This window comes from Micrasema longulum, unplaced genomic scaffold (assembly GCF_059751315.1).
Source record: "Micrasema longulum isolate JH-2025_06_02 unplaced genomic scaffold, ASM5975131v1 h1tg001296l, whole genome shotgun sequence".
Classification (NCBI taxonomy): domain Eukaryota; kingdom Metazoa; phylum Arthropoda; class Insecta; order Trichoptera; family Brachycentridae; genus Micrasema; species Micrasema longulum.
The window spans coordinates 138613-165323 of NW_028278483.1; the positions used below are offsets into that span (position 1 = coordinate 138613).

At 37.4% G+C, this 26711-nt stretch overlaps 1 protein-coding gene across 3 annotated transcripts; it reads left to right on the forward strand.

Moving 5' to 3' along the window:
- The first annotated feature begins 760 nt into the window (after positions 1-760).
- ksr (kinase suppressor of ras) lies at positions 761-23100 on the forward strand. 3 transcript variants are annotated; one of them, XM_088234841.1, is made up of 16 exons: positions 761-1069; positions 1223-1363; positions 2585-2723; positions 3380-3610; positions 8990-9140; positions 10806-10915; positions 12106-12286; positions 13004-13086; positions 13632-13765; positions 14969-15122; positions 16274-16440; positions 17475-17648; positions 18044-18229; positions 19275-19408; positions 20208-20345; positions 21617-23100. In XM_088234841.1, exons 1-16 carry the CDS (start codon positions 911-913, stop codon positions 21897-21899), a joined length of 2565 nt encoding a protein of 854 aa, XP_088090967.1. In that variant the 5' UTR covers positions 761-910; the 3' UTR covers positions 21900-23100. The 3 variants fall into 3 exon arrangements, with proteins under 3 accessions (XP_088090967.1, XP_088090968.1, XP_088090969.1); XM_088234842.1 differs by having other exon boundaries at positions 16292-16440; XM_088234843.1 differs by having other exon boundaries at positions 787-1069; positions 3380-3535.
- The last annotated feature ends 3611 nt before the right edge of the window (positions 23101-26711 follow it).

Below are 26711 nucleotides of genomic sequence, written 5' to 3' on the forward strand. Positions count from 1 at the left end.
CCAACACCTAAAATAAAGTGTATTATAAAATATGTATATACATGGATAAACATTTACGTCACAATTAATTTTGTTTTGACCATCAAATCGGGTATCACGAAGCGAGATTTCAAATTAATCAATAAAAAAATATGCGAATATGATATAAACAACTTTTCGTAAGCAAAAAATATTATTTATCTTAATTTGGTTGGTAAATATACTCATTTGAATTATACATAATTTCAAATCATTTATTCAATAAATTTGAACGGGTTTTCAGCAGTTTTAATCATACTTATAAATGTTTTCAATAAAACAAAATTGGTTTTAAATTATAATATGTATAATACATATTTATTTATCAGGCGCTAGCAAAAAAAACACTCCCCAAATAAACTTTTATCTATTTAAATATGCATTTTTGATGGAAGACTTTCGTTGAGAATTTCCCTTTTTCAATTAATGAACATTGAGAATCTGCAAGAGAGTTACTTCTTTTATCAATATTTTTTAAACATTCAAACAGTAAAACATTTCAATGAATGTTGGTAAATATTTGTTTATAACCACTTACCGACTTTTCCCGACCAAAGGTATAAAAATAATGAATAGAAATAGAAAATTCGGAAAGAGGTTATAAACTTATTGTTTTTTACTACGATTATTTCCCGCATAAAAATAACGAATTGTTAAATTCATTAGACATCACTGGTGAGGATTTAGCGAAAAATCGAGGGTTGCGATGCAGATAAATATCTATGGGTTCACCCTTGACTTTGTTTTATCTTTTATCTGTCATGGCCGCGGGGTGGCGAAGTAATTAGTGTTTTGTGTATTCACTCGAAAAAATGACATTTACGTTAATTATCCTCCCTTACCTACACAAATAGCGGCGGATAACCTAGTCGCTGAATCCGTGGCTATTGTGATGGCAGATGAAGATGGGGAACAAGGAATAAGGAAAGCGCTGGATGCTGTTCAGGTGGTTCAGTCTATGATCGACGTTTCTTCGGACAGATTGGACGGCTTGAGGACGCAATGCGCAACGAGCGCCGAACTGACGCAGCAGGAGATCCGGACCCTGGAGGTAAACATCGTCCCCGACCGGGAGCCGGGGCCGGGACCCCGAATATCGCGCCTCTCGCGACGCTCCGTTCCCGGCTCCCGACACTCCCGGCCTCCGAGACGGCGCGCTCGGTGAAAAGTGTAAAGTGATAACTTAACGTATTTACCTTTTCAGGGTAAATTAATAAAGCTATTCTCCCGGCAACTGGTGACGAAGGCCAAGCTCCGGGAGGAAGACGTCCCTCCCGAGCTGCGCAATATTCCCTCCCTCGCGCAATGGCTGCAGGTCGTGGGCCTCGGCCAGGAGTCCATCAAGGTACTGCACTACCGCATTACTGGCCTCAACAGGCATTATTCACATTGAACTGTCACTAATACAATTATATACTTTTATTAAATTTCTGATTATGTTGCCCGACTATCGTCAGAAGATACAATGTCATTCCGGTCCATACGCACTTCACTTTCTCCATACGTATCTATCTCGTATCTTCTCAAGCGTGTGCGTTGATTCTGTTTTCATTTGATCTACAAAAAAGTGCAGACCGAAAATCATATACTTTGTAAAATAATAATTTTTATAAAACAATAAATTTCGTAATATTAAATCGTAACATTCTGATCTAATAACTCAACTTTTTGGCATAATTTTACATAAAATTCATGATCTATGGTGACATTTTTTTTTTAAATACGGTATTTAAACAAATATTTTTTCTGAATATGCTCTTTATAAAGTTAATGTTTTTTTTTCTCGGCGAAATGAGCACTGCTTCATCTTATTCTAATAATTAACTAGTTCCACTTTTTCTTATTATGAAACAATAATAAATAACATAAAATAGTAATGGATACATTTAAAGTCCCTAGTCTTTATTACATATTTTTTTTATTAATTACTGTATTTTTAGAGCCATAAGATGCATTTGTTTAGTCTGAAAATTCAACCGTATAGTTTTGAAGTTTCAGTGAGGATTTTCAAAATGAAATAACAAAAAATTCACAACGATGATAATACGATGCATTGGTTTAGTTCTACCTAAAGAACCCTTTCAATACCCATTCACCGCTCTAATTTTTTTACCTTCTCTTTCGCAGTAGTAGTTGCTCGATTGTGGAATAATCTACCCACTTATGTCAGAGACGCCCCCTTCTTTATTCACATTTAAATCATAATTAAAATGTCACGATCTAAATATTACTATTTTTCCTTTCTCCTTCTTTCCTTCCCACTTTTACCCCCTCCTCTCATCTATTATAGTGTAGATATTTAATTAATTCCTGTTTTTTAAAAAAAAATATACATATGTATTTTATTTTATAATAAAAATATTCTAATATACCTACAATATGTTCATATGCCACTGATTTTCTCAAATGAAACGATTCGAGTAGGTAGGAAGAAATGAACTTGAGGCAATATGCCCGCCCTTATGCACATGTATGTAAACTGTATATGTATATAAAGTGTTGAAATAAATACAATACCTCAGGTGCACCAAACCGAGTTATGACGTGCCTAATGTGCAATGTGCAGATGGTGTGCGGTCGCATGAGGAGCCTGGAGGCCCTCCAGGACAAGTCGGAGCGCGACCTCCGCGCCATCCTGGGCTGTGCGCGCGACGAGGAACTGCGCCGCCTCTGCCGGGCGCTGCACAACCTCAAGAAGTACACCGGTACGCTCTCTGTAACTATTTATCAATCGCAGTCAGCGTTACTTTACGTGTAGTTTTACCCATTACGTAATGCAGCCTGTAAATATAGTTAAATTAAGAATGACAAGTTAATGAATAGAAAGCGGATAGCTGCTTAGCTGCCGACATGTTCAGAAAAATATGTCCATATTGTGTGGAAAAATTCAACGTGCACATCGTTGAGAAGTATATTATTTATTGACAATTCTTGACGGATTTTAATATAAAATCTTGGTACACTTCCACTTATTTATTTTACCAATTAGTGCTTTCACCAGTTTGAAGGTGGCCACTAGAGGGTAAAAGCGCCGATTGGTAAAATAAAAAAAAAGTGTACCAAGTATTTTTAATTTATAACTGACATTCAAATATAAATTATGTTGTAATTATAAAAATTAGATTTAATATTAAAATCAAACACTGTTTCGAGTATACTATTTATTTTGATTTTAATATAAAAATTATAGTAAGGAGTTCTACAAAATAAACGCCAACTCTACAAACAAATAAGAAATAGTCTTTTCGCTACCAATTTTCCCAAAAACAGTGATCATGGACACTGGCATTTTCGCTTTTACCCTCCTTACCCTCGATGCGAAGACGGTTATGTGGTAATATATGCTCGTCTGTCTCTGCAGAGGTGCTGGTCCGCGGAGGGGCGGAGGGCGAGATGGCGCTGTACTGGGACTCTTGGGACCGCCACCACGCGCTGCGGGGCTCGCCGCGGCCGCGCGCCCGCGCCGCGCGCGCCTCCGTGCCGTCCGAAGATGCGCTGGCGCCCCCCGCGCCCGCCGGTACCCACCCCCTGCCCCTGTCCCGCTCCGCCTCCTCCATCGCCTGTCCCCCCTCCCCGCACGCCAAGGGGAAAGGTACTATCTCCCGCCCGCTCGCTGATTCTCTCGTACTATGCTATGACAACACCGATGATGTTTAATTAAATAGACATGTTACCGATGCCGAAAAACTGCCTTCCGCTCCTATCGTGATATGGCTTCGTGTCTGTTGAAAAAATGCTTCGATTGCGCAGGACTGTGAAAAGCGAAACAGACATGTTTTTTCATTCGTAAATATCATTTGTTTCATTTCATTCGTAATCTAATTTATGGAATAATTGGATAATTGGTTCTGTTTTTAAATCCTTTTTTCAAAATTTTGACAGTTACCAACTAGTGTAATATTTATGGTAACGAGTTTCATTAAAATAATATGAACTGAATATCTAACTGCATATCCCGCAACGCTATATTTGCTGTGTTCTAGATTCAGGAGTAACGGGTCTATTTATTACATGTCACCGGGCAACACTAACTGGGCACGTTCTAAAAGGTTCAATTGCTTACTGCAATAACTCGAGGAAAAAATTCAAAATTGACTTGCAGAGATTAATTCTCAGTCTACAGTCTCAGGAGCAGATGGCAAAGCGCATGATCACGTTAATACCGGTGTAAGAAAATAAGGAAATTTTTACCTTTTACTCCTAGTGACGCAAATGATTACAAAGTCAAGTATCTTTTAAAGTTATTCAATCGATAAACTATCTCAGAAACCCGTGTATTATCTTCAGATTTCTGTTTTAAGTTACTATTAATTTTTGCGGTCAAACTGGATTTTATTTTCCTGGAAAATTTGCTTAATTTACTTTTGGATTTTTCTTTCCTTCAGATTTAATAACCAGCCCTTATACATTACGTACAAGGCTTGGGAATTAATTAAAAGGAAATATGATCATTAAAGGAACTGATATTACTAACTTACGTAACCTTTTAAAAATGGCCTAAGGATTTATTGAAGTGGAGATTGTTTTTCTGTGTTATTATTATTTTATATTCCATTTAAACTAATCGTTTACGCAAGTTTGCTGCAGTATTTTTACTGTGTAAAATAAATAAATAAATAAAGTTATACATTCCTTACTATGACATAGTTTATTTGGAATATTGAATACAGAACATACCTGTCTATTTGAAATAATGGAAATTTAAATTAAAAAATATAAATATGATACTGTGATTTATAATGCCATTGTTTATCACAACGTAAATGTACATTTAATTTTCATACATAAAAGTTTCCAATATTAGAATAGATCACTATTTGAGATGTTGTGGTCCAACAGAAATCTGAATAATTTAGTTGAGAATAAAAATGTTAAAAAAATGACGCACACAATTTAATGTGACTTAAACTAAATAAAGAGAGTAAGTTGGCACATAATATTGAATAGAGTGGTGTGGTTCCTGACTACTTTACACTTGACTAATGATCCTCTAACTCTGCTTGTAGGACATTGGTGGAGTTAACTAGTTTACTAGTCGACTCGTGTGAACCTCCGAGTGCTCCGCTCGCATACTGTCGTACACTGTACTGTAAATATCTAAAATCCAGGTAACCGATTGAGTACCGTTTCTCGCAGTGAACGCTCGGATGTTCGCACGAGCTGACAGTGGGTAACAGCAGTAAGTGGTTGAATTATATTGGATGATTGTGTTCCACTTACTATACTAATTGTCTATGGAAATATTCTGATGCATGTTCCATTTCCGAATCATGTGGATTGCGATACCGAACTAATTTGTCCATTACAAGTTTCACTAGGTAGAAATTTGTAAAAATTAAGTTAAAATATACCTAGTGATTCGTACTCATATAAAACATATTTTTAGCAACGGCTTGTCTTTATTTTTAAATCTTACAAATTCTAAAACCTTTAGGTTAATTCACATTAACCATATTCTGCCCCAAAGTTGGCAATATAATAAACCATATACACTCCAACCTTTTTTTGTGCATTAGATGCGTTTTGTGGAAAATCACACAAAACGGAATGACTTGCATAGAAAAAGTGTTCTATGAATTTTAAAAACCACAAAACTTTGAAACAGTTAATTAAAATATACCCGGATGGAATAAAACAATCGAGGAAATGATACGGCATTAAAAATTACTTAAAATCTTTATTTAATTATTAAAAAATAACTTTTTTGGTAACATATAATTTTTAAGTTTACATAAATTTTTAGGACGTCTGGCGCATTGTGACAACCTGTAATGCCTAGAAAAATTATTATTTCGCTACAATTATTGACGCTGTATGATAATCTTCGCTGTGATTTGCGATATGGCTCAAAATTGCTCTCTTCTTCGGAAGAAATAGTATAGTCAGTTGTAGACGATGGTTCGTCACGATTACGATCAGCAGCAATCTCACCATCGTCCAGTGTTGATTTTCTTGTTTCTTCAAAACACCAAAACTCTGCCACACGTGCCAATGTCACCTTCGCATTAAACAAGTGGAACACTGGATTTTGTACGTAATTAGGTAAATACTTTTTTTTTTAAAACTCTTTTTAAAAAATGCATAACTTCAAAGTCGCGCAAAAAGTCACACAAAACGAGGTTTGAGTGTATTTCAACTGGCACCCGTTGTTAATAATATGAGTTTGTTTGTATAGGGTACACACTCGGAAACAAGATATTGCAATCCCCATTCAACTCTATGATCTAAATGTATTTTTTCGTAATTTTATTTAATTATCACGTATGTACCCCCTTACGACTGCATTGGCATGTACCCCTAGACCTACGCGTTCTGTTACTCTCGTCCCTACCCGACTACTAACGTCGGTCGAGTGACGATGCTAACACCGACAGCCGGCACACGCTACGCGGTCCCCCTGAGAATGCTCCCAGTTCCCGTCGTGTGGCCCTACTGCGGCATGGTGGATGTGCTCTGACCCGAGACTCCCTTTCCTCCCCCCGGATCTGTCTTCCCCGTGTCCTTTGTAAATGTGGAGATCTGGATTCTATGTGATTATCAAACTTTGAAAGAAAAAACATCGAAATGACCTTGAAATGAAATCTGGCATGTTATTTTAAGTGACTCGTATTATTGGTATATGCGACTGTCGTTTATTATATTATGTGGTATAAAATATGTGTACCAAAAGTAAAATACCGCTACTCCTTTTAAAGGTCAAGCCGCACTAGAGCGGCACTGCATGGTGCCTGGCAGCAAAACAAAATATTCCTTTCGCTGTTTTGGACTCCATACAAAATTTTGCCGCGCAGCGCCGCTTAAATGCAGCGACGCCGTAGTGCTGTTTGACCTTAAATTAATAAAATGCTTGTACATATTTAGTGAGGGTTTAATTACTCAATTTTGTATGACTATTTTGCAAACAAGTAAGATTCTATGTCCATAATTTACTGATTTTTTAAATGGTAACTGGGCACTTTGTGGAGAAAATAAATATTAATTTTGATTTTCACATAAATTCCGTATCTCTTCTAACCCCTACATTTCTTATGTATTTGTCTTTATTTGACTATCTGGATATGTTGCATTTGAATATTTTCTTTACTTCTGGTTGAAGTCCGCACTGTGGGAATAGTTCACATTCGAAGAGTGGTGGCTGCTCTCTTCTTTGTTCCCTTATCCCCTCTATCTCTCCGCTCTCTCGCTTAATTCCTCTTCTTCGCCCTCGCTCCATCACCCCTTTCCCGTCACACAGCGACCCGACCAGTTGAACCTAAGATACATTTTTGAAATACGTATAATTATTGGTTAAACTTGTTGCTCTCCGGAAGTTAGTTTTGATTCAAATAGCATAGAAATAAATTCAATAAGAGTTTTCTTTAAAAACAAAATTGTTACGGTCTCGTGGACAACGTTCCTATGTAGTTAGCATTACTCCTCCCATAGTGGGTTAGCGCAACATTGTGTTCACAGCTAGGCCATAAGACACCCCTCGCGCTCGATAACCCCTAATATTGGAGGAAGATTAATTTAGGGCGCAATTAGGAATAGTTTCACTAAGTATGGATAGGGGTTAGAAATTAAAAGCGGATTTTTATAGCCCAAATAATGCCTGCATAACATATAACACCCATTCTCCTCTACGGGTGCGAATCGTGGCACCCTACTAAAGCCCAAAACAGCAAAGTTGTACTCAATTTTGTACAAAACACATACTCATGTGTCTAAGAAGAATTTTGCTTTATGATGAATGATGAAGTAAGAGATTGGACCCAGCAACTTCCGGTGACAATTGTCATCAAGCGGAGGTGATACGGTTGACAGGGCCATATACCGCGAAAGCCGCTCAAAAGCTTCAATTGAGCTCGCCTGCTCTACGAGGCATCACATTCTCAAGGTCCTGGATGTCCACTGTTGACTATGGGATGCGCATCGGACTAGGGATGGTGCACAGGAATTGGAAGCTGACAGAGAGGCCTGGAGGCTGTTTGTGGATGTTGTATGTTTCGGCTAGGGCGGATGTAGGCGGACATAGAGTGATGATGTTTATGTTACTTTGCCATGTGAAATCAAGTATTGTATTACATATCGTTGGTTATACTGCAATACCACATAACTATCAATTTTTTTTTTTTTTTTTACCGGGGAACCTGAAAACTGTTCTGTTAATATATGTCATACCCAAAACCCGTACGACTTTTGCTCAGAGACATTTCTCAATTATCTCACCGAGAGTGTTCAATATTTTGGAAGGGCGTATTAAGCTCTCAAGGACAAAAACTATTTTCAAGAAAGGAGTTAAAGACTGGATTTGTCCTTAGTGGGAGAGATTTGAGTAGGAAACTCCTTGATGATTTTCCAAATGTTTGAGTTTACTGTTTACCATATTGATGTGCCATATATTTTTTTCAAAAAAATATTTTTTATGTTACTGATCCTATATTTGTGGTGATATACTCATGTGTCTGTGTCAACTAATTGCTCGACCCATTTCAACACAGGACTTTTAGGCTCATGGAGTTGGGACTTATGTCTCAAATAATGTACAGTAAACTTATGTATGTAAATAAATAAATAAATATTTCTTATGATTTTAACCAACCGAAATTACTGCTGGAAAACAATTATCATTATTTAACATCAACATATTAATAATTGAAACTGACGGCTCTTAGTCTCTAGAGCAAATTTATGCATAGATTTTTTATATATATTTTTTTAATGAGGTTACGCAGTATTGCAGTATCAGCGACGATATATTGTTTTATTTATCGAGTTATAAAAATAAACATTTTATTAGTTTAACTTGTTTGAAACTTTCAATCAACCCCATGTTAAATTATAAATAAAAAATTTATTATTAAAATTGAAAATTCCAGATAAACTTATTATATTTATGATTGTTATCGGGAATTTTCTCTCTCGATGAGGCAACATTCCCTTGCGATTAGATTTAGTGTGAGCGAGTGTTACAGCGCCGATTATGTGTCAGGTGGCGCGGTGAAGTTCCCCACGACCCCGCCCGCGCGGCGCAAGCACCAGGCCAACCTGCCGCCCCCGGGGGCCCCGGGAACCGCAGGCGAGGCTCCGCCCCTCACCAAGTCCAGGTCTCACGACTCCCAGCTCGGGGACACCAACCCCAGGTACTGTACTGAATCTGCCACTCGCCGTTATTAAATAGAGGCAAATTTATGTGTACCAGGAGCGAATGCTCCTTATAATCGATTACATGCAGCTTACCATATTTTTTTGACATCGTAAGTAATGTTTTATAATACTGTAGTATTATTAGGAAAAAACACATCACCAAAAAAATATATTACATTTCTTGGGTAAGTAAATTTATATAATATTCCTTTATTCCATACAGCGACCAGTTGCGCCTCTATTGGCCAAAATTATTACTACTGGATTACACGAGATTACGCTGCTCACTTTAAAATCACTAATTCAAATACGTCTTTAACCTAAAACGTTAGAATCTCATTCGAAAAATTACACTTGAGATTACAGTAAAATCTTGCAGCGTTCATTAATGCAATTTAGTCTTTCAATACTTTTTCATAAGGGCTAGTATTCTTTAAAATACATCAATTTGACTTACGACAGTCTAAGGGAGGTGACAATATACGCACTCGTTATGTGTGAGAAAGAGATAACGAATACATTTTATATGTCTTAACACGGAAGTTACAATAATAAGTAAGTAATTGATCATACTTATGTTTCGGTGGTTTAAAAGTAAATTTGCTTTAAAATAAATTAATATTTTGATATTTTAATCGAAACGAATTGATATTTTAATCCATAATATAGTATAAATCCTTTAGTGGTTTTAAAAAACAAAGATCCGCTAATTGTTTTTGAATTGTAATTCGTTTTTGTGCATACGATGACAGTTGAATATTGTAGGTTATTCCTCAGTATCCGTTTAAACTTTTAAAATTAAGTTAGAGTTATGATAAAAACGTTACTAGTGTATAGTGTTAAGAATAAATATACATGAAGAATTATAATATGTATAACTTATGTCGTTTGGTGAATAATAATGTGATATAAAAGTCGATGAAACAATGATTCTTAAAACGTAATTTATGTTTTGTTTGGTGAACTGTCGTACTCGGTAAGGAATACTTTTAAATTATTTAATTATCATTTATTAAGAAATAGTGTTTTATTTCAAGACAAGTTATAATAGTCTGACTTAACCAAAGATGCACCGGTGCGCTAATGAATTATCCAGTTTATTAATGACTTTTTCGACGCTTAGCCCAAAACGCGAAATAGATGCGCGGATGGGTCGTTGCTTTCTAATGACGTGGGCGGGGGTTCGAGTCCATAGGTGTTCCAATTTTTTTTTTGCAATTATGTTTTTTTAAATTGTATTTTTTAAATCAAATGTTTGTGCTACATTAGAAAATATTTTTACTGAAACTATTAGCCGCTGGAGCCATTTGTTAGGAATTATTTATTAAATATAAAATAGACTTGTTTTTTATATGCCATACTACCGCTATGGACATTTTATCAGAATTTTCATAGCTTACCAATTTAAAAACTCACCGCTCGCCACTGATGTGTACATAGGTAACATTTTCAAACCAGAAGACGGTGATTGATACAGAAAATTCGATTTTACTTTACGGACAATTGGAGATAGCTCTGTAAACTTCCCATTGTAATACAGGTTCCGTTCATTGAAGAATAATGGATTATTTTCTTTAATTTATTTAGAATTCTTAAGATACATTAATTTTTGATCTACGGTTTATTTGTAATTTGGTAATTATTTTTCATATATTTTGCAGTAACGATGGAGGTGGTGTGTGTGCGTCTCCAGCGGCGTGCTCCCCGGTGCGCTCGCCTCCCTCCCGCGGCCCCGCAGCGCCCCCGGAGCCCCCTGAGGAGGCCCCTAAAAGTGACTAAACCATTATTTGCCCTTATTCTTTCGCATCATTTCATCGATTTTCATAAATCAAAATTTTTATTTAATCACAAAATTAAATCAGCTCCGTGGGTGAAGAGAGTGAAGCAACTTTTATACAGATTGGTACCTAAGTCGAGAATATTTTTTATCAGTCGAGCGAGGTGATTATTCTTATTCTAAAAAAATGGGGGCCAGTACTACGTAAGCTCCTGAGATCACTGCGACTTGTGTAGATCTATCGTAAATCAGTCCTCGCCCATGATTATGCATATGTTTACGAGCCTGGCAAAATAGAAAAACAAAATCATCATCATTAGTGATGGAACGGATAGTGGTTTGGCCAGATACCAGATATCCAGATATCTGGCCCACGGTCTAAAAAAAAAATAAAAACACTACGGTATTTGAATTTCTTTCATAGTCAATAACAAAAGTTTTAATGTTCACAAAATAAAAAGGAGTAAAAATATATTCTTGATATTTTTAATGGTCACTATGTCAATATGGTTTATAAAATTATCAATTATATAATTATAACGGTTTTGGGTAATTTCACCCCTTGCATTTTTTTTTAAGTAAATATATTTTTAATTAAAAAATATTTTCTGATAAACAAAATTTATTTGCTGGTTAAATTCTTTTTCTGGGGTGTAAAGTGAACAATGGTGATCGTTTTTATGAAAAAACAGCAATTTTTCAAATAGTGAGGGTACTTTATTTTTCCCAAACACGGGCGATATCGATAAATCAATTTAGTGGTGGCGATTTCATGAAATGTTTAGTTAGGATATCCGCCGGGTAGTAGCTCGATATCAATACAACTAGACCGGATCCACTCCATCTGTAATCATTATGCCCTTATCCCCATGCATCGGTGCAGTCTCGATGTGATTGTCCTCGGCTCGGATCTTCAGTATTTAGTTCAATAGAACCAAAGTCAGTAGTTGACTCACAGTCCTGTAGTTCTGCGTAATCTCTTTACATATCTTCATCTACCTCACGACTATTATCTTTGTCACTTTCGAAAGAGTTTAGTTTTTCTTCAAGAAGCGATCGGTTGACCGATGACCGGTTTCTCGTTTTATTTTAAAATATTAATGAAATATCACAATGAACTCTTTTCTAAAGTGTGTATCTTTCGAGAGAATGCAAAAACTCAATCCTATCTCATCTCGTGTTAGCGTGCGTCCTGACAGTGCCGCGATCGCCGCGCACGCCGAACGTGTCGCGCGGGATGGGGCACTACATCGAACACCGCTTCACCAAGACCTTCAAGATGATCGCCACCTGCGACTACTGCGACAAGCAGATGTTCCTCGGGGCGGGCCTCAAGTGCAAGGAGTGCAAATACAAGTGCCATAGGTGCGTACTCTACTCGTTTATTTTACTTTGCCACTTAGACTCCACTATTGCCGCAGAATCAGGCGGTTTCTTAGTGTGGCGCATAACTGAAGTAAAAATGTGCAATAATAAACAAGCGGAGATTCATCGCAACATTCTATTAATACTAGTGCCAAAAGATCTAGTGAGATCGACTCTAGCGGACAATTTTCTTATCTTGTTTATGCGTGCGTTGATTGCACACACCTTGCACATTCTGTTTTGCATATGCTTTGACCCTGAATTTGTATGAAATATACCAAATCTGGTAAAACCGCGGTCACGTGTTACAGGGAGAAGACAATATACATACTCCCTGCAATGCCAGCGCCTGCGCCTGCGCAGATATGTTAGTTTGTAATGTCACTTTGAACGTGCATTATGACTATTGTGACTATTTGTATAATGTGTGTTCAATATTATTGTTAAGGAAATGCGTGTGGAACAGCAAACTGAAACAATGGCGGATTTAGTGTTCCGATCTGATTCTGATGTACGGGCTCTTATCGCTCGCGTTGGCATGTCGATGTCAGACTTGTCATATTATAATATTACTTAACTTAATATACGAGTTGACAAAATGTAGAGAATTGCACTGCCAAAAATGTTTTTGCCGGGAGCCGCCTGCGCACATAATACAATCTTTCGGAAGGTGCTGCGGATAGAGTGAACCAAACTAATTGCGATTCTATTTTCCAGAGATTGCCAGAGCAAAGTGCCTCCTTCGTGCGGTCTCCCTCCGGAGTTTGTGGATGAGTTCCGTCGGAAAATGCAGTCTGATGGTAAGATTGTAATCTATAGATTAATATTAACAGCTCCCCGGGGAGTCGAGTCCAGTCCTTGTCTACAAAACTTTGGACAAATTCAAAATATTATTTATTTGACTATAGTCTGACACATCACTGATTTCAAATAAGCTAACAATTCAGCATTAATTTTTCGATCTGCCATAAAATTTGGATTAATAATGTGTAGATATTACGGAAAAGAACCTCGAGCAGGTTTCCCACTAGAATGATCAGCCAAATATACTTATCCATTCTATTATGATCTTCTAATTTTAAAATTGTGTACCTTTCTATTAAGAAAGGTTCTTCATAAGAAGAATACTGAAGACAAAATGTATCTATAATTATTGGCGCTGCTTCAAAAGTTGCGTCTGTCGTATTTCTGCATTCCTCATTATATAAATAAAAATCCGCTCACCCAAAATAATGCCGAGGTGATTATTTTCAAAATTCAGTAATTCACTATTCTGGGCTCTAGTCAGGCGCATTTAAAAGTGGAATTCTCTCCACTTTTTATTTTGAAACGTATCACGTTCCAGGTCCCGGGTTCCTGAGCAGCTCTCCATCGGCGGGCCGCAGCCCCGGGGGAGGGGGGCTCCTGTCGTCGCTGGCGCACCGCACCCGCAAGCGCTCGCACCCTCACCAGCTCAACGCCAATGTGCCCTCCTTTCCCGTGAGTTCTGCACTCCACTGGGAGATATTACTGATAAATATAATTTTAACATTTAAAAAAAAAATTATCTTTAAAACGTGGTTAATCTTCTTAGTTAAAATTAAAGCACTTTGATTACTAACCACTTGTGTAATTACCGATATGGAGCACGTGTCGCTCCAGAACCGATCGGTAATTAAATCAAAAGATAAGTGATTAAAAATAAATGTGTTTTTATTTTTATTTTAATGATATTACCTCGGTTTATATTTTTTTACCATTTTTAATGATTCAATAAATAACAAGAGATATTACTGTGATACTAAAAAATATCACACTTTTCCTATTTCCCTGACTGTTTTGCAAAACTTCTTTTTTAATGAACAATTTTTCTATGAAATGAATGCGCAGTATTTTTTCCTTTGAAATTTGCCTCCAATTCATCTTTCACGGCTTCTGTGGTGTAAATAGCTAAGACGCTTGACTCACGCACGAAAGGTCCCGGGTTCGATTCCTGGTGTTCTTTCTGCTGTAATTGACCACTGCAATGAAGAACTTCAGCCCTTCTGGATACAAAACATGTATTCTTACTCGCGGTAAAAATTGTACGGCAAAGTTTTTTGAATATGTACAAAAAAAAATTATTTTAATGAAAACAAACTACTTTGAACGACGTCAATAGTTCATACGAACCAACCAATGGTAAAAGAGTTAGTCCGCTGAATTATATGAATGAATGGTCCGCCAATATTTTTGTTTTTTTTTGTTTGGCTTAGTTTAATAGTCTATTGACAAATAAAAAAAATGAAAAAACCACTGAACTTACTCTTTGGTTCTCCCGGCCTGTTGTGGGACAAAAAAATATTATTCCATTCCCAATTCTACCTAGAATTGAACCTATGGCATTAGAGCATGTGTACAGATTGTCCTCTATTTTAAGTGATCATACGAATCTGGAACAGTATGGAATTTATTGCTTACGCATAATTATATTCAGTTTTTAAATATTGTTTATCTCGCATTAATGTGACTTTACTCCGTCTACAATATACTCGAGTGAGAAATCACTAATGATAGTCTAAATCTAAATTTACTAAACATAGTCGTGTCCATTCCACTAAAGTCAACCGATTGAAGAACTGCTTATATATATGATTTTACAAAGGTCCTCTTCCACTCGGATCACATCTACACGGATATAAATGTATGTTTTCTCTTGTGCAGGGCGGCCCCGACTCCAGCTCCAACACATCGTCGTGCAACAGCTCCACGCCCTCATCCCCTGCGCTGCTGGCCGCGCAGCCCCCTACCCCGCGCACCCCCCACAACGCGCTGGCGCCCCCTCCCCCCCGCGCCCGACAACAATTCAACTTTCCAGGTATTCGCACCAACTAATTATATCGCTTAAAAAATACGAGAGTCAGTTCCATTTGACAGTACATATTTAAAAAAAATATATATTGTGAAAAAATCGACCTTAAATCATTTTTCTCCCACCTTTTATTTTGTTTTTGTGTTCCTCTATAACAGTTTTTGGCACAAAACGAGCGCAAAGTTTTCTAAAATCCAGTTTTTTTTTTTTATGAAGAAGTTATATTGAAATTTGGAGTAATTCCATAGAAATAGCAGAAATTGTAAACTTATGCTTCCACTGCACGAATCAGCTCCTCACTAATCAAAGGTGGACACCCACTCCGTTCGTCGTCATGCGCATTATCACTACCTTCATTGAACTGTCTCATTCGTCTCCCTACTATTGAATCACTTATACATGTTCTTCGCTAAACGAATTACAGACCTTATCTCGCAAACAGCGGGATTTTTATTTCGTTATAATTTTATTTGGCATTTCCAACATGCACCACCGAAGCAAGAAATACAAGCGTAGATTACATTCTGGATATACCTAGTATTCGAAGCCGAGCTATTTATCCATATTTTTTAAATCATGTTATTATTTAAATGTTTTTTTTTAAATTACTCGATTCAGGACAGAAGCCTTAGATTTGGATTTAAATGGGGGGCATACATAGTTATTATCTTTATTTTTGTATGTTTATATAAACATTAATAATAATATGGATCTATTTTTATGTACACATCGGCAGTTTAGCAGCTAACTGCTTTCTATTCATTAACTTCTAACTTATATTTACAGTGTGTATTACGTAGTGGGTTTAAGAGCCCGTAAAGTAATGCAGGCTACAATTTGTCAAATAAATAAATTATCTCTCTTATTTTTATATTATAATATACTCAAATGAGTACACTGTAAAAATAAAGTGCTTGACTTCTGTCTTTCTAGCACATTCTTAGCAATAAGATTGTTAGTAATTTTATAAACAACTAATCTCAGTAATCAGTAATCTGAGGTTATTTTGCAAAATTGCTTTGGGTAAAATTCGGTGTTGAATTATTTATGAAAATATCAACAATGTCCTATTTGTTGTGGAATTTATTACAAAATGTGTAATGATTGTTATACAAAGGTGATTCCATGTGGTAATAATAATAATAATGTTGCTGAAGTGGTGGTTGTGCGCGCAGAGGTGAAGCGCGAGACGGACAAGAGCGTGTCGCTGAGCGGGTCCGCCTCCGAGGACTCCGAGCGTACCCCGGGGGGGCGCGCAGACTCTCAGGACGGGGACTCTTCCCTCGCGCGAGCCGACTCCGCCAAGTGGCCGCGCCAGAACAGCGTAAGTTCACACTCCCGTAATACATAATACAATTGTAGGTACATTACAGTAGCCACAATTTATTACTTGTTTTTAGTTTCTATTTCTCTCGTAAGATTCAATTTTATGAAACATTTCTATGTCTCATTATTTTTCTTTATGATCGCGCCGCACCACTTACTGGAAGATGCTCATAATGTGGCAAGTTGATTATTAACACTGCTTCGAACTTGAATACAAAATGAGAACAAATACTCACCCTATACTGGGGCCGAACCTTATTGTTTAAACTCTTCTTCTCGCGGAATGCCGAGTAGTACAGGGGCACTTGAACTTAGTAATTGACACGATGGGTTTTTGTAATTTAAAAACTAATAGACAATTGCGCGGTTCGAGGATCCAAAATTAGACAATGGCAATAACTCAAATAGCTTATAAGTGGTGACACACTACCGGTGATATGATTGTCTAAAAAAAAGTGTTGTCACCCACGGTGAGGTTGCTAAATTTTAATCAGAGTTCAGTCAATTTAAATTATAACATAGCAACCTTCATTCTAAATGTGGCACAACCACTTTACATGTGTATATTTTTCTATTTGTTAATTATTTTGTCTTTATATTCACGATCACGCAAAGCGTTGAGATTTTTATTGTTAGTAATAATTATAATAATGTTTCAATTATTTTCTTGTTGCTTGTCATTTTTTTTTTGGTATTTCAAGTGTTTTATTATTATTATTTTTAAATGTTTCTTGTGTATTTTATTTATTTAAGACGATACATTAAATTTATCTACTGATATATCTTGCTGGGACTGCATTTTAAAATATGCATTTAGTTTAGTTCCACTTTTATTTATAATTTAGCACCAGTCTGAAAATATAAATCACGACAAAACCTGGTCACTGGTGAACATTATAAATCACAGTAGAATTAAATTAAAAATGTATTTTTATAAAAACTATAAAATAAATTAACAAATTAAAAAATCATATAGATTTGCTTAAAAGCAAAAGATGAAGGGAAATATGTATAATTGAATATGATTTTCAGCTGTCCATGAAGGAGTGGGATATTCCATTCGATGAGCTGGTCATGGGGGAGACTGTCGGGACGGGCCGCTTCGGGACGGTGTACCGCGGCAGCTGGCACGGGGATGTCGCCGTCAAGCTGCTCAATATGCACAATCTGGACGACGAGGCTGCGCTGGAGAGCTTCAAGCTGGAGGTACGGAACACTTCATTAATGACATCAATTCCGACTTCCATTTGCGCAGATTTTACGTGCATTTTTATATCCAACAAACTTAACACATTTACTAATGTTTCCTATTATATTTTGTATGTGTCGTAAACATAAAAATGACGTTACAAATTGCTCGTTTTAAATGACCAGAGTTCAATAATTTATATTTCCCTTATTTCTCCAGAGATTTCAATTAGAATAGTATTGATCGTTTTTTTTTAAATATCAATTTAATAGCTAATTTAAAAAAAAACAACGAGAATTGCTACAGTGTTCTATATTTTTAGTATTGCCATCTAAACGACAGTGGCGCCCTCCTTTGTTTTCTGCTCTCTATAATTTCACTAGTTTAAGTACAGCGTTGTCGGCGATTGCAGGTGGCGACCTTCCGCAAGACGCGTCACGAGAACCTGGTCCTATTCATGGGGGCGTGCATGAAACCGCCGCGGCTGGCCATCGTCACTTCGCTCTGTAAGGGCATGACGCTCTACACGCACATACACCTGCGCAAGGACAAGTTCAACATGAACAAGACCACCATCGTGGCTCAGCAGATATCCCAGGTACAGAGGGAGACTAAATCCCGATATCATACTTAAATTCACCTTATAGATCTTTTTCAGAAATATTTTAATCTTTTTTACATCAGTAAAACCATGAAAAATTGACTACACGTCGGTAGCCGGATGGCAGAAGGGACCGTCTGTGTTTTTTTTTAAATGTTCAGGAGAGCTGAAATAAAACCTCGATTCAATCTGCAAACTGAAATATTTTAGTGTTTTATTTAGTTTTTAATAATTGACTATCTTTTTATGTACTGGAGTTTTTTCTTCTTCTTTGTATTTACTGAAATATTAAAACTTGTATAAATTAAAAATTTTCAAAGATTACAAATGGTTCCTTCTGCCGTCTGACTACCTACATAATATCCCACTACTAGAACTGTACGATACGTACAGTCGAGCCGTTAACATCACACAGCATTCTTTTAATCAAATATCCTCGTAAAAACACAATAAATTAAAATAAAAACAGTTTCTTTTCAATTACTACATACTCACCGCCCAGTTTGGAAGCTACGCGCGCTTCCTTCTCGATGCACAATTTAGCAATGAATATTATCCTATTTGATAATTTAACAGTGTCTACTTACACTAAATCTGATACTAAGAATCTGGCTGTGGTCCCGTGGCGGCTAGTGTTGCGGACTCGCGGATCGGGGGTCCGATATTCAAACCCCACTTTACACTGACTTGATTTCCGTTTTTTAAAGTGAGTTATTTACAACTCGTTGAAAATGGCCACCAAAATTGAAATATTTGGGTAAATTATAAGAACGGTAATATTAATTTTTATTTTTAAAAATACATGAGTGAGGGGTGAGGGGTGAAGGGGTTGAAATTCGATTTGATCGCATTCGCAGTTTTAAAATTAGACAGGCGTTATTTTAGAAGTGCAAATGTGATACTTTTATATTTTTTTGTTATTAGTTATTAGTTTTTTAATTTCTATAAAGTTTTATTTTCTTGTGTTCGTATTTAATATTTGATCTCATCATTTAACTTTGAAGCAATAAACAGTAGGACCGAGTGTTTGTTTTATGTGCAGGGTATGGGGTACCTTCACGCGCGAGGTATCGTACACAAGGACCTCAAGAGCAAGAACATCTTCCTGGAGAATGGGAAGGTGGTCATCACCGACTTTGGTCTCTTCAGCGTCACCAAACTGTGTTTTGGGAACAGGCAAGTGTACTCAACTTGTGTATGTGCAGTATATGGGATACCTTCAAACGCGAGGATCTCAAGAGCGAGCACATTTTCCTGGAGAATGGGAAGCATAAACACCCAGAATATTTGGTCAATAACAGTGTCATATTCATTAGCTCGAATATGTCTCTCAAAGCCATAAAAAGATATAGTCTACATGTAAAAATAACTTGAATTCATCAATTATGGATTGAAATCATTTGATTTTAGACTCTAAAACAATTTCAATTGTTGTAATTTATTAATTATTCAAATTCAAATTAATTTATTGGACCAAAATAACATTACAAATAAAATTAAATATTTAAGGCGTTAAATTGGACAATATTTACCTCTAAACATAGTTTTGCTGATGTAAAAGGTGGCAATCTCCAAAGTGCTCATGTTCAGCTGCCTGACTGCTCTTCCGACCGGCATAATCAGAGACAGGTTGGCTCCGGAAGCCGCTAAGTAAATCAGTCTGCCAACACTGTCCGAGATATCCTATATTACGAGTATTATGGTATATCCTGTGTTTTCATTTCTAATGGAATACCTCGCATTCTGTGTGCAATGTATTGATTCAGTATATAACCCAACTTAAATGGTGTTAACACGGAATTTTCTATCTTTCTGCAATTTCGTATCAGAATCAAAATTTGGTCTGTTATAGGAATGATTGCATTTTTATACATCTTTCGAGATGTTAAATCTGTACTAGCAGTAATTTTATGTTAAATATCTGATCTCGCTGCTACCGTAGCCTTATATTAAGTCTTGCGTGTCCTCGGTGTAGCGCGGGAGACTCGCTGGGCATCCCGGCGGGCTGGCTGTGTTACCTGGCTCCGGAGCTGGTGCGAGGGCTGCGCCCCCGCCAGGCTCCGCACGCTGACGACCTCCCCTTCTCCAAGGCCTCCGATGTTTACGCCTTCGGGTAATTATGACGCTCTTATATCTTTTGTTTTGATCATCGAGCCCTTTTTTGCTTCTGAAGGGTTTATATTTTTATCCGTATTTATTAATTAATTACCTTACTTCGATGAAAATCAAGAAATAAAATTAAAAAATTGTGTATTTTCCACATCCAGGGCGGATGAGGAATACAGTTCTGTGTTTAAAATAGAACCAGAACCCTGGACGGCTTCATAGTATAGTGTTATTTTTTTATTGTTTTAGTTAATCTTTGTTTTTAATTTAGAATAAAATCATAAGATTCAATATGTCCGTACTTGAAATTTTCTCAAAATGAACGGTTTGGGTAGGTAGGAAGAAATTGCCTCAAGGCAATATGCCCGTCCTTAAATGTATATATATTGTATATGTTTATAAAGTGTTAGATAAATAAATAAACATTAAATGGAATGTATTGAAAAAAAGTATAGTTTTTAGTACCTACTGAATAAACATTATTTTTATCACTATTTCCAATGATTGCGTACTATGAAATGTTCTTGTATCCAAGCGAATGAAGCTCTCTGCTGCTCTCGGATAAAAATCCTGATTAAGGAAATCGAGTGGAGATAAGTTCGCCCCGTGTAGTGTTGGCGCATTTGTTCTACCATTCTTGAGGTGCTTTCCTGGTGGTGTGGATGTGAAATATTTCATAATATTTCATCATTTCTGGACTGGAACCTGAAGTGTAAGACTAATCACCTCATCTTGTAACAGATGATCCAAATATGCAGTGCCCTATGCACCACTGAGTGTGGAAAGGGCAATGATGATATTTGAATAGGAAAGGTTTAGTTAGAACTACTCACACTTCTATGTGAATTTATTATGAAGTATGTTTTCCATGGTGTGACAGTCAGCGCGTTTTCCTACCATACAAGAGGTCTCGGGTCTGATTCCCAACATGGTTGATATGAAATAGTTATTTAAAACAGTGTTCTTACACTAGAATATTTCATAGCCACCGACTGGCCCCTAAAGCGTAAGACTGATCATCTTGCTTTCATGTAGTGAAAATGATCAGGATATCCTGCGATTAATGTACCGATGCAGTGCCCTGCGCACCGTTGGGTGCGGAAGGGAATGATGATGATTATGCTTCCACGTACAATCTCCGTGATCTTATATCGAGTATTTATATTTTTTCTATTACAGTACAGCCTAATCGGAAGTGATATGAAGAATGATGTAAAATATAAAATAATAACAATTTGCTGCGAAACATTTTAAATTGACTGTGGTTTTTGCACGCAGGACGGTGTGGTACGAGCTCCTGTGCGGCGAGTGGCCCTTCAAGGGGCAGCCCCCCGAGGCCGTGATCTGGCAGGTCGGGAAGGGGGTCAAGCAGACCCTGGCCAACCTGCAGGCCTCGCGGGACGTCAAGGACATCCTCATGCTGTGCTGGTCGTACCGTGTGGCGGAGCGGCCCGACTTCGCGCGGCTCCTGAGCACGCTGGAGAAGCTGCCGCGCAAGCGCCTGGCGCGCTCCCCCTCTCACCCCGTGCACCTGTCGCGCTCCGCCGAGTCCGTGTTCTGACTGACTATTCCGTGCAGTGAGATTTAGTCGTGTGAAGCTTACGACGCAACGACGAAAATATATTTGAACATAATTAAAAGTTCGCTGTGATGCTATTATATTTAAAATTATTGTTTTAAGAGGATGTGCGGTCCGACTTTTCTTCGTACGACGTATTCCCGCATTTTGTCCCCGGCACTCGAGTGATGATTTTTTTTACGCCCTATAAATATTCACTATTGGCGTGTCCCTATCGTATTTTTTTTACTGATAAAATTGGAGCTACCTTTCAAAAACCCTTAAAAGCGCCTAGTTTTATCTACCATCTTCGGGTGTACATTTGTTTACACAAATACGATAACTATTTTTTTTAAAAAAGGAAAACGGGCCAACGAAGAAAATTTCTTTCGGATACTCAATTTTTTTTTTATCAAATTCAGTTAGTTTTGGGTGCGAAAAACGGGAATACAAGACCTCGATTTTGTCGATTTCGGGTTGGCATAATCAGTCCGATGTTCAGTTGTCTTCTTCGCACAGTATTTGGGAAGACATCTGCGAGACTGACAGATATACTATATTCAAATACTGTAAAACCTCATTTTTACGTTTTCCCACTTTTTACACCAAAATATTTAGGTCCTATTTTTTTTCTATAAATTCTTATTCAAATATTCCCTCTAATTAACGAGTTTTACTGTACTTTTTCATTAAACCGCTCTGTTCCGCATATCCTCTTAAGTTTCGGATCACTCTTTACTCTAGCCTTTCCAGGACCTGTATTGTATAAATGTAAATACTACGGAGTAAGGAACTTTCTTACCACTCTGTCGCCCCCTCCCGCTCCTCGCCACCCGTCCTTCGCCGCCGGCACCTGCTCTCGTCCCTATTTATTTATATTATTTATTTCCGACGACCCGAGAGAGAGGGAGAGAGAGAGTGCAGGACCGCCCGTTCCGAGTGGCCGATTGTTGCGTGATGTCCTGTTACGGCTAGCGTGTGCGGTGTGATGCGCGGTGGGCGGAGAATGCGGATCACGTGGCATGTACTTAATTATAACTTATTTATTCCTATTTTCCGACAACAGCTACGAATTCTGACATCCATGTTTGTAAATACGAGACAAATGAAGGAATTAATCTCCTAACCTGAACTTCCCATTTGAAACTGTTACCTGAGTCTGTATATTATTCCCAAATATTGAAATATAATTAATTAATTTGAATACTGTTGTTTTATTATTAATTTGTACCCTCAGATTTTATTATTTTTGAATGCCCTGAAAATAGACATCCACAAAGCGTACCACTGTGTTATAGTGAGGAACCAGCCCTACGGAAAATTGGATACTAAAATTAATTTATTTATTAAAAGAAAACAACAGCCATTGTAACAAAAAATTACAATATTTAGAAATAAACCAAAATTAAAGGCTAATTGTAGTTTTCTATATATTTTTTTTTAAAAGGAAGTACTAGATTTCGTATTATTTACTTAAATGTTTAAATTTTCAGACCATTTCCTAAAAGTCGTAAATAACTTGTGGTGGAAAAATGGAAATCGAGTAGTGGTAGAGTGGGATTTGAACCAGGGACCTTTGGTCCGTGAGTCCACAATACTACCTCGGGACCACGACCTGATTATTATATAGAGGTAAACAAAGCAAAAAAAAAATACGAAAAAAAGCGTACCTGTGAAAAGCCACCCGGTTTAATGTAGCAATAATAATGAAGAACATAATGTTAGATTTTTTTTTTTGTTAACTGTCTTAAAAAAATCCATCAATAGTTTGAGTTTGTCCAAATTTTTGTGGACAAGGACTAGATTTAACTCCCTGGGGAGCTGTTTGTATTAACATATTACAACAGAGATGAAGACCATTTAAGAGAAGGTAAGAATTGAAGAAATGATGTTCAAATATGGGCAGAATGGTGAATGTTACACAGTATGTAAAGTGGCCACTTTACACACTGTATAACATTCACCATTCTGCCTGTGTTTACACATCCACGTTTCCTCAGCTCTTCCATCTGTTGACTTTTGTGAAGTAAAAGAGCTGAAACCTTTATCATGTGGGTGAGATTCGTCCGGCTGAACCTGCAAATGCCTAGACATTAATTTTTTTTATATTAATAATACATATAGTAGGTAGATATTATACTCCCAGGAGTTATAAAAAATCTCATTTGTGACCGTACATAAAAAGAAAACATTTTTGTGACGACACATGATATCATACATAGTTAATACATCCGAAATAGTAAGAAAACATAATGTAAGAAACACAAACTTTACACCATCTATACAGGGTGTTCTTTAAACCCTGGCACATCCGAAACCACGATGATCAGTATGAGCAAGAAGACATATTGGCCCATTTAAATTAATTTTTAGAACGACTAAAATCTTAAAAAATAAAATATAGAAAAAAAAACAAACGGTTGCTTACTTCTGCAGGGGAGAAACGAGGAGGGGGGAGTCTGATACACCGTCAAGCGCACGGCGCACCCCCCTCGCTTCTCCCCTGCAGAAGGAAGCAACCATTTGCTTTTTTTAAATAGTTTATTTAAAAAAAATTCTTCCTTCTAAATATTTTTTTTAATATGCTAATACGTCTTCTTGCCTATACTGATCATCGTGGTTTCGGATGTGACAGGGTTTAAAGAACACCCTGTATAAACTACATTTAAAACTATCACTATCAAAAAGATTTAAGTAATATTTTTAATTGCGACACTTTCGGATTTTTTATTTGACTTTTTGGCCGGTTTATTAAATTTGGAATTCCCTTTTCAAAATGTTTTTCCTCTCTGTTGCGACAAATTTAGATCTAAATAATTCCAGAGGGAGGAAATCTAGCCTGTCTACAAACATTTGAACATGCTCAAAACACTGTTGATGTTTTATTTTATTCACTCGCAATATGTTCATGTTAGCGCGCCATCGATCAATGTTAACAGCGGAAATCTAAATTTATACCAGTAGCTAGTAGGTATTTCATTCAACGCAGATATTCATTAAATAATACGCGCTCGGGTATTAATTCTCCAGCATTTGTCAGGAATCTGGGAAATAAGAACACGACAGCAGCGGCTTCCGGGAAGTCGCATTAATCACTCCCTCCTCATGTCGCTACACACTATACACCGTGTGACCGTGTCCGACGTCCAGATTGTCCAGTCACCAATTATAAAGTTCTATCTGCATCCGCGGGTCACCGGAACCAAAGCCATTTATAAGAAATTTGAAACTAATGATACGACCAATGAGGAAATTCAGTGGTTTATTTTATTTTATATTTGTCAATGGACTATTTTATTGGGGTTCGAACCTACTGTCAGTAGGGTCGCAGTGAGTCACATCTTGCTGGAGGGTGTGATTCTATAAAACGCTGCGAACGCCCGGTTGCATTCCACCGGCGGCAACACTATTACCTCATGCGATAAGTTCTTATGACTTACCTATTACTGTTACGATATCTCCTAGGTCCTCATCCAGACTTCTACATCACGCCTTTAGCTGCATTCGCTCTAAGCTGAAAATGGGACAATGCATCAACAAATGAGGGACATCTTGGGGTGTCTCGTCATCACAAAGAAAGCTATTGATTTCAGAGAGGTTAAATCGGCCCAGATAGCTCATAAAACCTCCGTGGCCGGTGCGGATTTGAGTCAGTTCGTAGCCAACTTGCTGCGTTTTCCTGAAATCAAAGGCATGAGAGATTGTCGGAAAAAAAACTTTAATTACCTACCTGTCCCGTAGTTTCACTTAAATATCGGTCGTTCCAGAGCTTGAGAGTTCTGCTTATTTTCTTTTTGCCAAAACTGATAAATAGGTAATTGTTGAAATAAATACAAATAGGACACAAAATGCCGAACACTCTCAAAGTGTCTGTTGATGTCTGTCAATAGTCCGGCTTCTCCCGAGTGAGTTTTCTGTGGTTTCCTCTTCTTAAAGCAAATGCGGAGAAGTTTCTTAACAAGGCCACAGCCGATTATTTCAAACGCTCTCGCGGCCATATTATCTCAATGGTCAAATTGTATCTTATTTTTAATCACTCTCAGCGGTGCTATTCTGAATCGCTCTCGCGGCCGTAGAAAACACTTTAATCTCGCGTATTTACATACTAAATATACGCGAGGTAAAAGCTTTTTCTACGGCCGCGAGACCCTTTGGAACCCGTTTGGAACCCCAGGTTCAAAATTATAACAAAAAAATATATAAATGTACATACTTAAACTATTTTCAGCTAGTACCTATTAATAAATTTTCCTCGGGGGTGCAATCCGATGCTTGTAATTTATTTTTTGAGATCTTCTTTCTGTGCCATGTCCAGGTTCTTCCGACGCGACGCCGGCGATCACTCTAGAGTAGTGGGCATTCCGGTCCTGCGCCAGTTCCAGTTGGAACAACTCGACCCCGCGCACTCCCGTCCAGTCGCGGACGTCCTCTGCCGAGACATCCGGTGCCTTCCGACTCCACGCTTTCCTTCAATCTTCATCATCATGATTAGCTGTAGAAGCGCATATTTGTTTCCCGCATTATATAGCCCAGATGCGCTGGTTTTATCTGTTTTATTAAGGACAGTAGTTCTTTTTCGGCACTGGCTCGTCTCAGCACCTCCGCGTTGGCGTCGGTCTCTAAATTTGTCCATGGAAAGCCATATTTCAAAAGCCTCATATCGGTTCACCTTAATAATAGTCCATGTTTCAGTAGTTCTGTATTCAGTTTTAAATTAAGACTACCTACCACTGCAGAAGAACGATTTCATGCCATTGATCGTGATATTTCTATTTTACATTTAATTTCCCTATCTGTGTTCTGAAAATGATTTGA

Excerpts from the sequence above, each read along its gene's own strand:
- ksr (XM_088234841.1), top strand. The coding sequence starts at position 911 with ATGGCAGATGAAGATGGGGAACAAGGAATAAGGAAAGCGCTGGATGCT. Across the intron at positions 1,070-1,222 it reads AGGAGATCCGGACCCTGGAG|GGTAAATTAATAAAGCTATT; the intron begins GTAAACATCGTC and ends TTACCTTTTCAG. Across the intron at positions 16,441-17,474 it reads AGTGGCCGCGCCAGAACAGC|CTGTCCATGAAGGAGTGGGA; the intron begins GTAAGTTCACAC and ends TATGATTTTCAG.